The following is a 17435-nucleotide window of genomic DNA, read 5'->3' on the forward strand; positions in this document are numbered from 1 at the left end:
ATAGCCATTCTCACAGGTGTGAGGTGATATCTCATTGTGGTTTTGATTTGCATTTCCCTGATGATTAAAGATGTTGAGCTTCTTTTCCTGGCCTGTTGGCCACCTGCATTTCCACTTTGGAAAAATGTCTGTTCAGTTTCATTTTTTAATTGGGTTGTTTGTTTCTGTGATGTTGAGCTGTACGAGCTATTTATATATGTTGGATATTAATCCCTTATTGGTCATATCATTTGTAAATATTTCCTCCCGCTTACTATGTTGTCTTTTCATTTTGTCAATGGTTTCCTTTGCTGTGCAAAAGCTTTTGAGTTTAATTAGGTCCCATTTGTTTGTTTTTGCTTTTATTTCCTTTACTTTAGGAGACAGATCCAAAAAAACATTGCTGCGATTTATGTCAAGGAGTGTTCTGACTATGTTTTCCTCTAGGAGTTTTATAGTATTTAGTCTTACATTTAGGTCTTTAATCCATTTTCAGTTTGTTTTTGTATATGGTGCTAGAGAATGTTCTAATTTCATTCTTTTACATGTAGCTGTACAGTTTTCCCAGCACCACTTATTGAAGAGACTGTCTTTTCTCCTTTGTATATTCTTGCCTCCTTTGTCATAGGTTAATTGATGATAAGTGCATGGGTTTATTTCTGGGCTCTCTATCATGTTCCATTGATCTATGTGTCTGTTTTTGTGTCAGTGCCATATTGTTTTGATTACAGTAGTATAGTCTGAAGTCAGAGAGTATGACTCCTCCAGCTCTGCTCTTCTTTATCAAGATTGTTTTTGCTGTTCAGGGTCTTTTGTGTTTCCATACAAATGTTAAAATTATTTGTTCTAGTTCTGTGAAAAATGCCATTGGTATTTTGATAGGGATTGTATTGAATCTGTAGATCACCTGGAGTCGTATGGTCACTTAAACAATATTGATTCTTCCAATCCAAGAACACAGTATATCTTTCCATCCCTTTGTGTCATCTTCAGTTTTGTTCATCAGTGTCTTATAGTTTTCTGAGTACAGGCCTTTTGCCCCCTTAAGTAGGCTTATTCCTAGGTATTTTATTTTTTGATGCAATGGTAAGTGGGATTATTTCCTTACTTTCTCCTTCTGATAGTTCATTGTTAGTGTATAGAAATTCAATAGATTTCTGTATATTAATTTAGTATCTGGCGACTTTACCGAATTCATTGACGAGATCTAGTAGTTTTCTGGTGGCATCTTTGGGAATTTCTATGTATAGTATCATGTCATCTGCAAACAGTGACAGTTTTACTTCTTCCTTTCCAATTTGAATTCCTTTTATTTCTCTTTCTTTTCTGATTGCTGTGGCTAAGACTTCCAAAACTATGTTGAATAAAAGTGGCAAGAGTTGGCATCTTTGTCTTGTTCCTGATCTTAGAGGAAATGCTTCAGCTTTTCACGATTGAATATGATGTTAGCTGTGGGGTTGTCATATATAGCCTTTATTATGTTGAGGTAGGTTCCCTCTATGCCCACTTTCTGGAGAATTTTTATCATAAGTGGATGCTGAATTTCATCAAAAGCTTACATCTACTGAGATGATCATATGGTTTTTATTCTTCAGTTTTATTCTTAATGTGGTATATCACACTGATTGGTTTGCGGATATTGATATATCCTTGTATCCCTGGGATAAATCCCACTTGATCATGGTGTATGATCCTTTTAATGTATTGTTGGATTCAGTTTGCTAGTATTTTGTTGAGGATTTTTGCATCTATGTTCATCAGTGATATTGGCCTGTAATTTTCTTTTATTGTGGTATCTTTGTATGGTTTTGGTGTCAGGGTGATGGTGGCCTCATAGAATGAGTTTGGAAGCGTTCCTTCTTCTGCAATATTTTGGAATAGTTTCATAAGGATAGGTGTTAATTCTTCTCTCAATGCTTGATAGAATTTGCCTGTGAAGCCATCTGGTCCTGGACTTTTGCTTGTTAGGAGTTTTCTAATCACAGATTCCATTTCAGTACTTGTAACTGGTCTGTTCATATTTTCTATTGCTTCCTGGTTCAGCCTTGGGAGATTGTACCTTTCTAAGAATTTATCCATTTCATCTAGGTTATCCATCTTATTGGCATGTAGTTGCTTGTAGTAGTCCCTTATGGTCCTTTTTATTTCTGTGGTGTCCATTGTAGCTTCTTTTTCATATCTAATTTTATTGACTTGGGCCCTCTCCCTGTTTTTCTTGATGAGTCTAGTTAAAGGTTTATCAATTTGCTTTATGTTTTCAAAGAACAAGCTTTTAGTAGTTGATCTTTTCTATTTTTTTTTTTTAGTCTCTATTTCATTTATTTCTGCTCTGATCTTTATGATTTCTTTCCTTCTATGAACTTTGGGCTTTTTTTGTTCTTTCTCTAGTTGCTTTAGATATAAAGTTAGGTTGTTTATTTGAGATTTTTCTTGTTTCCTGAGGTAAACTTTTTAAAAATTAATCTTTATTGGAGTATAGTTGATTTTCAATGTTGTGTTAGTTTCTGCTGTACAGCAAAGTGAATCAGTTATACATATACATATATCCACTCTTTTTTAGATTCTTTTCCCATATAAGTCATTACAGAGTATTGAGTAGAGTTCCGTGTGCTATATATTTTATATATAGTAGTGTGTATATATCAATCCCAATCTCCCAATTTATCTCTCCCCTGCTTCAGCCTTGGTAGCCATAAGTTTGTTTTCTACATCTGTGACTTTATTTCTGTTTTGTAAATAAGTTCATTTGTACCATATTTTTAGGTTCCACATATAAATGATATCATATGATATTTGTCTTTCTCTGTATGACTTACTTCACTCAGTATGACAATCTCTAGTCCATCCATGTCACTGCAAATGGCATTATTTAGTTCTTTTTAATGGCTAAGTAATATTCCATTGTATATGTGTACCACATCTGCTTTATCCACTCATCCATCAATGGACATTTAGGTTGCTTCCATGTCTTGGCTATTGTAAATAGTGCCGCAAAGATCATTGGGGTGCATGTATCTTTTCAAATTATGGCTGAGGTAAGCTTGTATCGCTATAAACTTCCCTCCTAGAACTGTATCCCATAGGTTTTGGATCATCATGCTTTCATTTTTATTTGTCTCCAGGTATATTTTGATTTCCTTTTTGATTTCTTCCATTGGTTGTTTAGTATCGTATTGTTTAGCCTCCACATGTTTGTGTTTTTTACAATTTTTTTTTGTAGTTGATTTCTAATCTCATAGTGTTGTGGTCAGAAAAGATACTTGATACAATTTCAATTTTCTTAAATTTAAAGAAGCATGCTTTGTGGCCCAGCATGTGATCTATCCAGGAGAATGTTCCATGTGCACTTGGAAAGAATGTCTATTCTGCTGCTTTCAGCTGGAATGCTCTATAAATATCAATTAAGTCCATCTGCTCTAATGCCTCATTTGAGGCCTATGTTTCCTTACTGATTTACTGTCTGGATGATCTGTCCAATGATGCAAGTGGGGTGTTAAAGTCTTCCATTATTATTGTGCTACTGTCAATTTCTCCTTTTATGTCTGTTAACAGTTAATTGCCTTATATATTGAGATGCTCCTATGTTGGGTGCATATATATTTACAACTGTTTTATCTTCTTCTTGGATTGATCCCTTGATCATTATGTAGTGTCCTTCTTTGTCTCTTGCAACAGTCTTTATTTTAAAAGTCTATTTTGTCTGATACTAGTATTGCTACACCAACTTTCTTTTGAATTCCATTTGCATGGAATACCTTTCTCCATCCCCTCACTTTCAGCCTGTCTGTGTCTCTAGATCAGAAGTGGGTCTCTTATGGACAGCACATATATGGGTCTTGTTTTTGTATCCATTCAGCCAGTCTGTGTCTTTTTAAAAATTATTTATTTATTTATTTACTTATTTATCTGCATTGCGTCTTTGTTGCTGCGCATGGGCTTTCTCTAGTTGTGGCGAGTGGGGGCTACTCTTTGTTGTGGTGCATGGACTTCTCATTGTGGTGGCTTCTCTTGTTGCAGAGCACAGGCTCTAGGCACACGGGCTTCAGTAGTTGTGGCATGTGGGCTCAATAGTTGTGGCATGGGCTCTAGGGCTCATGGGCTTCAGTAGTTGTGGCACGCAGGCTCAGTAGTTGTGGCTCACGGGGTCTAGAGTGCAGGTTTCAGTAGTTGTGTCACACAGGCTTAGTTGTTCCACAGCATGTGGGATCTTCCCAGACCAGGGATCGAACCCGTGTCCCCAGCATTGGCAGGCGGATTCTTAACCACTGTGGGAAGTCACAGTCTGTGTCTTTTGGTTGGAGCATTTAATCTGTTTACATAAGGTAATTATTAATATGTATGTTCTTATTGCCATTTTGTAAATCATTTTGGATTTGTTTTTGTAGGTCTTTTTACTTCCTTTCCTCTTTTGTTCTCTTCTCTTGTGATTTGATAACTTTCTTTAGTGTTGTAGATTCCGTTTTCTTATTTGTGTGTATATCTATTATAGATATTTGGTTTGTGGTTACCATGATTTTTTGATATAGCAGTCTATATATATATACATAATTGTTTTAGGTTGCTGATCTCTTAGTTTCAAATGCGTTTCAAATATCCTGCATTTGTACTCTCCTCCTCTCATGATTATTGGTTTAAGATATCATATTTGTGTGTGGATAATTTCCTACCTTTACTGTATGTTTGCCTTTACTGGAGAGCTTTCCCATTTTGTAATTTTCTTGTTTCTAGTTGTGGCCATTTCTTTTCCACCTAGGGAAGTTCCTTTAGCATTTGTTGTAAAGCTGGTTTGGTGGTGCTGAATTCTTTTAGCTTTTGCTTGTCTGTTAAGCTTTTGATCTTTCTGTTGAATCTGAATGAGAGCCTTGCTGGGTAGAATATTCTTGGTTGTAGGTTTTTCCCTTTCATCACTTTAAATATATTGTGCCACTCCCTTCTGGCCTGCAGAGTTTCTGCTGAAACATCAGCTAATAACCTGATGGGGATTCCCTTGTATGTTATTTGTTGCTTTGCCTTTGTTGCTTTCAATATTTTCTCTTTATCTTTAATTTTTGTCAATTTGATTACTATGTTTCTCAGCATGTTCTTCCTTGGGTTGATCCTGTGTGGTACTCTCTTCACTTCCTGAACTTGGGTGACTGCTACTTTTCCCATGTTAGTGAAGTTTTCAGCTATTATCTCTTCAAATATCCTCTCAGGCCCTTTCTCTCTCTCTTCTCCTTCTGGGACTCCTATAATGCGAATATTGGTGCATTTGACACTGTCCATTTACATTTAAGGAAAATTTTTTTAAATATAGATTCCAGATTCCATTCTTTTTCTAAAAAAGTATTTATTTATTTATTTTATTTATTTGGCTGTGTCAGGTCTTAGTTTTGGCACGCAGGCTCTTCGTTGTGGCATGCAGGCTCTCTAGTTGTGGTGCATGGGTTCCAGAGTGTGCAGGCTCAGTAGTTCTGGCACAAGGGCTCCAGAGCACATGGGCTCAGTAGTTATGGCACACAGGCTCTCTAGTTGTGGCATGTGGGCTCTAGAGTGTGCAGGCTCAGTAGTTGCGGCACGTGGGCTTAGTTGCCCTGCAGCATGTGGCATCTTAGTTCCCCAACCAGGGATTGAACCCACGTCCCCTGCATTGGAAGGTGGATTCTTAACCACTGGACCACCAGGGAAGTTCCCATTTAAAGTAATTATTGATATGTATGTTCTTATTGCCATTTTGTTAATTGTTTTGGATTTGTTTTTGTAGGTCTTTTTTCTCCCTTTCTTCTTCTTTCATTCTCTTGTGATTTGATGATTATCTTTACTTTTATGTTTGGATTCCTTTTTCTTTTTTTTGTGTGTGTATATCTTTCATAGATTTTTGGTTTGCAGTTACCAAGTGGATTTTGTATAGCCATATATATATTAAGTTGCTGATCTCTTAATTTCAAATGCATTTTAAAAACCCTGCATTAGTTCTCTCTTCCCTTCATGACTGCTTTTTATGTTATCATATTTTACATCTGTTTTATGTATCCCTTAACTGCTTATTGTGGATATATATGATTTTACTACTTTTGTCTTTTCACCTCCCTACTAGCTTTGGTGTGGATGATTTCCTACCTTTACTGTATGCTTGCCTTTACCAGTAAGCTTTTTCATTTTGCAATTTTCTTGTTTCTAGTTGTGGCCTTTTAATTGCTTCTCGGCCTTTTGGCTAAGATCAAGTGTAGTTGTGGCCTTTTGCTTTTTGCCTAGAGGAGTTTCTTTAACATTTCTTGTAAAGCTGGTTTGGTGGTTCTGAACTCTTTTAGCTTTTGCTTGTCTATAAAGCTTTCGATTTCTCCGTCAAATCTGAATGAGAGCCTTGCTGTGTAGAGTTTTCTTGGTTATAGGTTTTCCCCTTTCATCACTTTAAATATATTGTGCCACTTCCTTCTGGCCTGCAGAGTTTCTGCTGAAAAGTCAGCTGATAGCTTTATGGGAGTTCCTTTGTATGTTATTTGCTGCTTTTCCCTTGCTGGTTTAATATTATCTCTTTATCTTTAATTTTTGTCATTTTAATTGCAATGTGTCTTGGCATGTTCCTGTTTGGGTTCATCTTGTATGGGACTCTCTGCGCTTCCTGGACTTGAGTGATTGTTGTTGTTGTTGTTTTCCCCCAGGTTAGGGAAGTTCTCTGCTATTATGTCTTCAGATATGTTCTCAGGCCCTTTCTCTCTCTCTTCTCCTTCTGGGACCCCCATAATGCAACTATTAGTGCATTTGATATTGTCCCAGAGGTCTCTTAAACTGTTCTCATTTCTTTTCATTCATTTTTCTGTTCAGCGGCAGTGATTTCCACTACTCTGTCTTCAATTCACTGCTTGTCCCAGAGTAAGGTCTGGCCTGCTGTGGGCACACTGGTTCTGCAGGCTGTGGGATTGTGGTTTTCTTGCATTTGGTGTCTGCCCCCTCGAGGGTGAGGCTGGTTTAGAGGCTAGTGCAAGTTTCCTGGAGGGCCAGTGCCTGCCCCCTCATAGTGGAGCTGGGTCTTGGCCTGGTGGGCAGGGCAGTGTCTAGGGGCATGCCTAGAGACACATGAGATTTTGTGTGTGCCCTTTAAGAATGAAGTCTGTATTTTCCCCAGTACTGTGGGGCTTCTGATAGAAAAGCCAAATGCTCTTGGGTCTTGTCTTCCTGGCACACGATCCCGGGGCTGGGGAGCCTGACGTGGGGCTCAGAACTCTCACTCTTATGGGAGAATCTCTTCAATATAATTATTATCCAGTTTATGGGTTGCCCACCTGGGGGTATGGGACTTGATTGTATCATGAGTCCACTGCTCCTACCTGTCTTGTTGTGGTTCCTTCTTTATGTCTTTGGTTGTAGAAGATCTTTTCTGGTAGGTTCTGGTCTTCTTCATTAATGGCTGTTCTGCAGATAGCTGTGATTTTGGTGTGCTCCTGAGAGGAGGTGAGCTCAGGGTCTTTCTACTCCACCATCTTGGCTGATCTGTATTAGAGAGTGTCTTAATTTCTCCCTCACTTTTGCAGGACAGCTTTGCTGGATATAGGATTTTTGGTTGACAAATTTTGTTTGTTTTTTTCTATCACTTTGATATATTGGTCCATTGTCTTCTGGCATCCAGAGTTTCTGATAGCAAATCTGCTGATATTGAGGATCAATTGTATGTGACAAATGACTTCTCTCTTGCTGCTTTCAAGATTCACTCTGTCTTTGTCATTTGACAGTTTGATTATGTGTCTTGGTGTGGGTTTGAGTTCATTTTACTTGGAGTTGGTTGAAATCTTTGGATATTTATGTTCATGTATTCCATCAAATTTGGAACATTTGCAGCTACAGTTTCTTCAAATATTCTCTGTGCCACTTTTGTTCTCTTTTCTCCTTCTGGTACTCTCTCAATGCATATGTTGTTCTGGGTGATGGTATCCCACAGGTCCCTTAGGTTCTATTCATTTTTCTTGAATCTTTTTTCTTTCTGTTTTTCAGCTTCAATAATTACCATTGTCTTGTGTTTAAGTTCACTGATTGATTCTATCTTCTGTCTGCTCAAATCTGCTTCTAGTAGTTTTTTCATTTCAATTATTGTAATTGAACTAAAATTGTTTTAATTATTATAATTGAACTAAAAGTTCTTGAATTGCTTTTTAGCTTTTCTATCTCTTTATTGTTCTTCCCATTTTGTTCATACATCATTTTCTTGACTTTTTCTACGTCTTCCTTTAATTCTTTGAGCATTTTTAAGACAGTTGTTTTAAAGTCTTTTTCTAGTATGTCTGCCAGCTGGTCTTTTTTCAGAACAGTTTCTGTTGGTTTATTTTTTCCTTTGAATGGGCCATACTTACTGTTTCCTTATATGATTTTGTCAAACACTGGACATTTGAATCTAATAATGTGGTAACTCTGAAAATCAGATTCTCCCCCTTCCCAGGGTTTGCTTTGTTATTATTTTTGTTTTTTAGATTGTTGTAGGTCGGTTTTTGTGCTAAGAATTAGCCTGAGGTATAAACTTAAGGTCTTTTCTCAGGTTGTGCCTTTCCTTGGGCTTACACAGTGACTTTCTAATTTCCAGTATACACAGCTGCTATTGTATGTCCTAGTCTTTAATACGTTTCTCCCAAAAGGGGCAAAAGAAAAAAATGAATGGGGTGGCACCAGCCTTTTTACTCCCTTAAAAGTCATTTCAGCAGAAGGGGGAAGGGCTTACAACAATGAGGAGGTGTAAAAATATTGGCCACCCACCTCTTTGTACCTCTGTGATCAGAGGCAGCAATTAGTGATTAGAACACAGATCCCAAATATTTGGATGACATGGTCCTTATTGCCCAATCTGACTTTCTGGAACAAATGCATGGCTGTCCGCTATGAGTCAGGAGGCTGGGGGATGGGTAGCTACTACTGTGCTAAGAGCTGAAATTGACCAAAATTAACTGCAATTTACCATTCAAGTTTGCAATAGACCCTAAAGTTACCAGATAGTTACATCAGACAGATTCTGCTAGTGTAATTGTTGTTTGGGGGGAGATAGATTCCTGGTCCTTTCTACTCCCATCTTCCTAGAATCTTTTCTCTCCTTCACTTTTGAAGCTAATTTTGCAGAATACAGACTTCTTGGTTGATAGGGTTTTTCTCTCAACACTTTAAATATTTCACTCCATTCACTTCTTGCATTGTTTCTGAGGAGGAGTCAGATATCAGTCTTATCTTTCCTCCTCTATAGGTAAGCAATTTTTCCCTCTGGTGTCTTTCAGGATTCTCTGTTTTTAATTCTCTGCAGTTGAATATCATATGCCTAGGTGTAGTTTTATTTTGGCATTTAACCTGGTTGGTGTCCTCTGAGCTTTCTGGATCTGTGGTTTGATGTCTGACATTAATTTGCGGTAATTCTCAGTCATTACTGCTTCAACTTTTGCTTTTGTTCCTTTTGCTCTTTCTTCACTTTCTGGTATTCCCATTATACATATGTTACACCTTTTGTAGTTGTCTTGTGTATTCTTTTTTTTTTCAGACTTTTTACTCTTCACTCTTCAGTTTTGGAATTTTCTCTTGACATATCCTCATGCTTAGAGATTTTTTGATCAGCTGTATCCAGTCTACTAGTGAGTCAATCAAAGACATTCTTTCTCTGTTTCAGTGTTTTTGATCTCTAGCATTTTCAAAATTCTTTCTTAGATTTTCCATCTCTCCATTTACTTTGTTTACCTATCTGTCCTTACATGTTGTCTACCTTTTTCATTAGTGCCTTTAGCATGTTAATCATTGTTATTTTAAATTCCTGGTCTGGTAATTCCAACATTCCTGCCATATCTTAGTCTGATTCTGATACTTGCTCTGTCTCTTCAGACTATGTTTTTGCCTTTATTATACCTTGTTTTTGTTGAAAGGCAGACATGGTGTACTGGGTAAAAGGAACTAAATAGGTCTTTAGTGGTATAATATAAAATGTGGAAGTGGGGGAAGTCTTCAACAGTCCTATGATTAGGTCTCAGTTTTTTGTGGGCATGTTGACCTGGGATCTGATCTTCATAAGTAGCTCTCAGTTTTTTCCCCAACTTGGGTGGGACAGGATGTTTGGAGGGGGTTGAGAGTGGGGTAGTTCCCTCCTCCACATGGAAAGCTAGAAGGGGTTGAATATTTATATTAATATTATTAATAATATTTAATATTATTAAAGGATATTACCCTTTCCCCAGGTTGGTTAGACTCTGATAGAACCCAAATAGGTTAGGCTCTGGTAAAACAGTTTCTCCTGAAGGCAGACCTTTTAGGAAGTACAGAATGCTCTGTGTGTTTCAAAATGATTACTTTTCTCCTCCTCCTGCTGGAAGCACAAGGGGATTTTTCTCCAACATTCACTGTGAGAAACCTGCTAGTGCTCCTGGAGGTAAACTTACAAAAAGTGTGGAGGCCCCCAGTGAATGGGGCCTATGGAGTTTTTAATCTCTCATACTTGTCCACACTGAGCCTCCAGCAATTAGTCAATTACAATTCAGGTTTTCCTACCCAACATTGGTTCCTGCAGATGTCTCTGCCTGAGGGTTTCTACTCCAGTAAGCTGATTCTCTGTATCTACCTGTCTCCCCAGTTTTTGTGGCAGCAATTTGCCCTGTGACCTCACTTCTTCGACAGAGTTAAGATTTGTTGATTTTCAGTTTGTTCAGCTGTTTACTTGTTAAGATAGAGTGACAATTTCCAAGGTTTTTACACGTCAGACCAGAAACCAGAAGTCCTATTTTTAATAGGCAGCACATATATATGTACAAAATTTAAAAAGGAAAGTTACACAGAGTATACAGGATTTTTTTTTTTGCTACCATCACATTTTACTCCTAGTATGTTACCAATTTCTTGTATCCTTTCAGATACCCTATGCTCATAGAAATATTTGGCTGATCAGATATGTATGTTTGTGTTGTATATTTTTATATGAGTGGTATCAATGTACACAGTATCTTAAAATTTACCTTTCTCATTTAACAACGTATCTTGGAGACATTCTTCCTTTGTAATAGCTGCATAATATGTCTTTGATGGATAATTTAGATGTTTTCAACTTCCTTTTTTTTCTTTTTTAATGTTATGTGCATGCAGTTTTGTGACTTTTGTTGTGCTGAGATTTTCTTTTTAGTGGTATTATGTACATTCATAATGTACATTCACCACCCTCCATCTCCAAAACTTTTTCCTCTACCCAAACTGAAACTCTGTAGCTTTTTAACACTAATTCCGTTACCCCTCTCCCCAGTCCCTCGAAACCACCATTCTACTTTTGTCTCCATGAATTTGACTACTCTAGGTATTGATACCTCAAGATTTTAATTTTTAATGTAGACAAAAAGTTATCAATCTTTTGTTTGGATTGTACTTTTCTGTGTTGTCTAAGATGATAATGATGTCCTGGGATGCCCTTATTGGAAGGGTTGGGCCTCCTTAGTCATGCTGTGGCACCATCACCCTTTCCCCTGGACTTTCCTGGAGTGTAAAAGCTGGAGAAAGGAGAAGGTGGATGGGGAGCAGAAATTCTGGGCATCAGACCCCAGGAGAGTGACTAATTCAGGTAACAGTATGCCCAACATCATCATATCCCTGTGTGGAAAGAGGCCAAGTTCCCTCCAAGGACTCTTGACTCACCTTCCAGTCAGGATACCTTGGAGTTGGTGGGATTACCTGAGGTCAGCAGTTCAGGTGGCCTGAATATCCGGGAGTCCACCCTCAAGAGCACCTGCCTAATTCTATGTAGTTGAGCATCCTGAGGCCACTGCATGCAGAGCTTTATTATTTTTTTCTAATTACAAAGATAACTCATACATTTTATGCCAAATTCAAACGTTACAGACACATGTAGTGTAATCAATGCACATCACCTGTGGTCCCATCCCCAAAGAAAATCTCAGTACACAGCAAGGCACATATTTCTTTTTTTTTTTTTTTAGGTTTATTTATTTATTTTGGCTGTGCCAGGTCTTAGTTGTGGTTTGTTTGTTTATTTATTTATGTATGTAGGCTGCGCTGGGTCTTAGTTGCAGCACGTGGGATCTTCGTTGCGGCATCTTTTAGTTGCTGCATGTGGGATCTTTAGTTGTGGCATGTGGGCTTCTTAGTTACAGCATGCATGTGGGATCTAGTTCCCGGATGAGGGATCCAACACGGGCCCCCTGCATTGGGACTGCGGAGTCTTACTCACTGGACCACCAGGGAAGTCCCAGGCACCTATTTCTTGATTGTTTTTCTTTTCTATTCAAAGACAAACACCTATTTCTGTATTAAACATACCATGGCCATCTTTCCACATTCATACATAGTGATAGATCTATCTAATTTAAAAAGTATTGAGAATGTATTCATTTAAATTTTTATTACAGAAGTGTTACATGAATACATACTCTGAGTCAACAACATACAAATATAAGAGGAAAGTGACATTCTTCTTTCGTTTCTCCTGCTCTCCTCTTCCCAGATGGGAAAATTTCCTTTCCCTTTTCTTTGCATTTACACACAGACACAACACATACACACACACTTGTTTCACTTAACCATAGACCTTGAACATCTTTCATGTCAGTACATACCTAACTCATTTCCTTACTGCCTGTATAATTTTCAAGTATACCATAACTCAGTGGTTCTGGGATTCATGTGGGGAAGTTGTTAGAACATGGGTTGCTAAGCCCCTCTGCAAGTCTTCTGCTGGGGTGGGCTGGTGCAGCCTGAGGCTGTCCTGAGGTGCCCACATTGGGAACCAAGTACTGTCCATCACTCTTGTGTTTGTACAAACATCCTGTACATATCTCTGAGCACTGGAGGGTTTTGTAGGGTAATTTGTAGGCATGGAAATGGGTCAAAGGGGATTAGCTATAGCTACAATACTTTTAATGATATGGCCAAACTGGGCTCCAACAATGCAGACCCTCTCCTCCACAGTGCACACGTCCTGCCTGTCCCTTGTATACCACTCGTATCAAACATTGTGCAAAATTGTTTTTATTTTGCCAGTTTGATATATATTTTAAGATATATACTTATTTTAATTATTTAATTATGAAAGAAGCTGAACAATGAATGCCTTCCTTTTTGTGAACTTTTAATTTTGGATTTTAGATTTATAGAAGTGTTGCAAGATAGTACCAAGTTCCCAAATGCCCTATCCCAACTTCCCACCATGTTAACCTACCTAACTATGGTACATTTCCCAGAACAAAGAAATTAACAGTGATCCATTACTATTAACTAAACTCCAGATTTTATTTGGATTTTACCAGTGTTCCCACCAATGTCCTTTTCTGTTCCAGCATCCCACGTTGCATTTAGATGTCTTGTCTCCTTAGGCTCCTCTGGTCTGTCCATGTCTCCTATGACCTGGGCAGTTACAAAGACTCTTGGTCAGTTATTTTGCCAAATTTCTCTCAATTTGGGTCTGTCTGATGTTTCTCTAATGCTTAGACAGGGATTATAGGTTTAGGGGTGAGGGGAATACCACAGAGGTGAAGTGCCTTTCTCATCATGTCATGTCATATCAAGGGATACATGATATCGCATGCTTCCTTCAAAAATAAAAACTGTTTAGTAAGGAAAATTCCAGACACACATAAAAATAGGAAGAATAGAGTAAGTACTCATCACTGGGCTCCCAGTCACTAGTGTTTTGCCACTTTGGTTCTGGATGGCTTTTCAATGTGGTTGGAAGATGAGTTTCCCATCTCATCTTTCTTCCTTTTCTCTTCTCCTCTTTCCTTCCTTCCTCTCTCTCTCATTTCCTTTTTCAAACAGAAAGGGGACACTGATTAACTGTGGTGGGAATCTAGCTGGGACCTAGATGGAGGAGCATAAAGAATCTAGGCAAAATGTCCTCATGTAGGAATCCCAGCTAATGATGGCCTTTTGGTCTTTGCTTCACTTCTAGCTTTTTCTTGAAGAGGTGACTGGTCCAGCCCAGGGTACCCTTATTATTAGCTTGGACTCTAGGATCTGAGTGAAAGGAACCCAACTCAAATTGTTTAAGCAAAAGACAGAATTCACTAGCTCAGAAAATTAAAATCAACTGAGTTGGACTCAATCCTCTGGCTCACTTTGTGTCCCCTTTCTTGCCACTTTCCAGCTGTTTCCCCTCTGTTGCTGCCACCTGTGGTGCCTGGATCACTGCTGACAGCATGTGGTGACCCCCCCCCCCCCAGCTTCTCAGCTGAGGTTGATTCTCCCCACAGTCATTTCAGTGCAGGCCAAAGGTGTGCGCTTCGTTGGATAAACCTGGATTACTTCCCTGCGCTTCCTGAACCAACCACTGGGAATGTAATTCTTGATTGCACAGCCTTGAGGCTAGAATCAAGTTCATTTAAGTCAGACCACATGGGTTAAATAAAGGAAAAGGTACTTCCCCTAATAAAAACTGGGTTTATGCTATAAAAAAGAAGGGAGTGTGGATCCAGGGTATGAAAAACAACTGATAAACCCTGTTTATCTGGGACACCTTTCTCATGTCTTTCTTTTCCAGCCTTTCCTTCTCCCAACCCCTGCAGATGAGCCCACTCTCCTTTGTGTCCCTCACTGTTACCCCACCATGATTCTTTCAAAGCACTTGTCCCTTTGATAAGGTGGGTGTGGTCCACCCTAGGAGCATCTGTGGAGAATTTTTAAACAATCATAAAATCAAGATTTAATCTTTTAAATAACCATACACTAGTAATTCTAAACAGTGTCAGCGATAAAATGTTCCTTGAAAAAAAACCCCAACAAACCAAGATACAGAACATTTCCAGCACCACAGAGGCTTCCTTAAGGAAATGTTTTAATACTTAACAATCTGATCTGAATTCTGCATTCACAGATGCTGAGAAAATCTCAGACATGTTTACGGTCCCCTGGCCTTGTGGTGGTGTAGGAAGGCCTTCTCACCCTTTGTGAGTGTCCCCCCACCCCCACCCCTTGGGGATTACTTACCTCCAGGAGTGGCCTGTTTCTGCCCCCATTTCTCAACCATCCCTGGAGTGGGGCCTGAGCCTACCTGGGCCAGTCCTTTGGGGCCCAGGGTGGGGGAGATGTTCAAAGCTATCAGCTCATTTTCCTGACTCACTGGCTTCATTTCACTACTATTCCCAAGGCCTTGCCAGGTGCTCTAAGCTGTTCTCAGAGTAGGGTCTGCAGGTCTTTCCTTGTTGAACCACATACCTGAGGCTGGGTTTTCTTCATATACTTCAACCCTAGCAATATATTGCAACAGATTCAATGCAGAAGCAGATGTGAGACTCCAGCTATCTTCTATGAAGCCAGACTTTAAAGAAATTTGCAAAAATGTAAAACATTTGCCACTCTTCTCTATATTTTGGGGAATTATAGCTACTTTTCTAAAAAAGGTAATGTTTATTTTAAAATGAAAATAATTTTTAAAAATTTGTTTTAATTTATAATATGGTAAACATGGAAAGATATAACCCATATTAGCAAAAACTTTTTGAGGCCCTCAATCTTTTTTTTTTTTTTTGGCCACACCACGCTGCTTGAGGGATTTTAGTTCCTCGACCAGGGATTGAACCTGGGCCCTTGGCAGTAAGAGCATAGAGTCCTAACCACTGCACTGCCAGGGAACTCCCGTCAATCATTTTTAAAGAGTATAAAATGGTCTTGAGAGTAAGAGTCTGAGAATCGCTAGTCTAATTTAATCCTCATAGCAGCTCTATGAGGTGGTCTCATTAGTCCCACGTCAACAGTGAATAAATTGAGGCCCAGAGAAAGGAAGAGATCTGCCCTTTGCTTCACTGTCATTAAGTGGCAAGGGCAGAATTCAAACCTCCTGCTCAAGGTTTATCCCTCAAGATTCAACGAAACCTACTCCTCCTGTAGGCAGATAGGGTAGGGGAGGTCCCCGGAGAAAGAAATCCAGGCATGGCTTTCTCGACATAAGAAAAGCCATTTTTGGCCTAAGTCATTTTAAGCCTGGCCACAACGCTTGCCCTTCAACAGGTCTCAGTAATGATCTTAAGAGAAAAAAAGAACAAACTGTTATCAGGCAAGAGAAGTAACAGTAGCAAAGATAATATATCGGTAGTAAAGACTCTCAATTCTGTTTCAATGGTAAAGATTAGTCTGAAGTGCTCAACTACCAGATCAGTTTGGACCTAAGGGATGATGTAGACCTTTTCTGACCCTCATGACTTCAACTAAAGCTTGGACTCTGACTGCCCAAGCCCTTTATGAATACGCATGTTCCCTTAGCTTAAAACTTCCTCAATTTTGCTACCTGGGGAGACACTGCTTTGGGAAAAAGCCGCAGCATTCTCCTTACTTGTTGCAAGAAATAAATCCTTCCTTCTCCCACTCTTTGTCTTCTGGCTTGACACCCACCAAAAGGCAAAGCCAGTTTTTCAGGTAACACTCCCAACAAGAGCGCCATTTAGGAGTCCACTTGCCTCTTTGAGCTACGTATCCTCATTTGTAAGGTGTGGACCACAATGTTTCTACTTCCTGGGACTACTGGGGTGATTCTGCATCAGGTAAAGAGCAAACGAGGATATTAATAACCCGATGAGTGAGAAATGTATCCCATTCTGCAGGAAAGAAGGCTGAGGCCCCATGACTGAGCGGGCTCCAGCTCTAGGGACCACCCAACCCCCGGCCCGCCTGGACCGTCCCCTTCCAAGCACCCGGCTTGCCTGGACGTCCCCCGCCCCCAGCCCCACTGGGACCCCCTGGCTCCTAGCGCACCAGTACCACTCTAATCCCAGCCCGCCTGGACTCATGCTCCCCAGCAGGCCAGTCCTGTTCGCCGGGTAGCAGCCGACTCCTCCCGCTTGCCTCACTTCCGGCGCCCAGGCCGGAAGCCTCCCTTCCGGTTCTCAAGATCGCGCTCCGGAAGTGAGTCACTGTGCCAGCACCTAAGATGGCCGCCAGTCCATCCACCACCGTGGTCAACAGAGGAGAAGCGGGCGCGAACCCGGAAGTTGCCCGGCTCGGCCATGGGAGATGTCGGGGGCGTGGCTTCCGGCGGCCAGCGCCTGCGAGTGCGGGCGGCTGGGTCTAGCTGAGGCGGCGGCTGACAGGAGCGCCTCCCCGGTCGGCTGCGGCTGGTGCCTAGGCGAACCAGCGGCCCCCAGCTCGTGGCCCCGCGAGGCTCCAGGGCCGCACCGTGGGATGGACGAGGGGAAGATGGACGAAAATGAATGGGGGTACCACGGTGAAGGCAACAAGAGCCTAGTGGTGGCCCACGCACAGGTGAGCGGTTGACTGTCGGCGCGGTTCAGGGCCCTTACCCTACTCCCGGTGGGTTCCGCGTCCCCCAAGCACCCCCTCCACTCAGGTCGGTTCTGTATCCCCTCAGGACCCACTACCCCCGGATCGGTTCCCCAGCAGCCCTTCTTCCGGTCGGTCGCGCGTTCCCCCAGTGTCACTGCCCCGCAATAAGTTTCGCGTCCCCCCAGCATCACCCCTCCCCGTTGGGTCAGTTCCGCGTCCCGCTGGTGTCACCGCCTTCCCCCAGAGCAGTTCCG

At 40.5% G+C, this 17435-nt stretch overlaps 1 protein-coding gene and 1 long non-coding RNA gene across 11 annotated transcripts in view; one reads left to right on the top strand and one right to left on the bottom strand.

Annotated features, from left to right (window-relative positions):
- Positions 1-11870: 11870 nt before the first annotated feature.
- Positions 11871-16788, bottom strand: LOC309632921. 4 transcript variants are annotated; one of them, XR_014247141.1, is made up of 7 exons: positions 16654-16788; positions 16359-16433; positions 15782-15926; positions 15121-15223; positions 13572-13712; positions 13215-13314; positions 11871-12192 (listed from the first exon to the last, which is right to left on the bottom strand). It is a non-coding gene; the product is annotated as an uncharacterized lncRNA (long non-coding RNA). The 4 variants fall into 4 exon arrangements; XR_014247143.1 differs by lacking the exons at positions 15121-15223; positions 15782-15926 and having other exon boundaries at positions 16654-16773; XR_014247144.1 differs by lacking the exons at positions 15121-15223; positions 15782-15926 and having other exon boundaries at positions 11871-12210; positions 16654-16773.
- Positions 16789-16912: 124 nt separating this feature from the next.
- Positions 16913-17435, top strand: part of IPPK (inositol-pentakisphosphate 2-kinase) — a 56644-nt gene continuing 56121 nt past the window's right edge. For 2 of the 7 annotated variants that reach the window (XM_082400935.1, XM_082400939.1), the window contains exon 1: positions 16915-17160. In XM_082400935.1, the coding sequence (XP_082257061.1) occupies positions 17080-17160 (81 nt within the window). In that variant the 5' untranslated portion in view covers positions 16915-17079. Of the gene's footprint in view, positions 17161-17435 lie in introns of all 7 variants that reach the window. The other 5 variants (XM_082400934.1, XM_082400933.1, XM_082400937.1 and 2 more) reach the window with 5 other exon arrangements.

The sequence above is a fragment of the Balaenoptera borealis genome, assembly GCF_965194805.1.
Source record: "Balaenoptera borealis genome assembly, chromosome: 8".
Classification (NCBI taxonomy): Eukaryota; Metazoa; Chordata; class Mammalia; order Artiodactyla; family Balaenopteridae; genus Balaenoptera; species Balaenoptera borealis.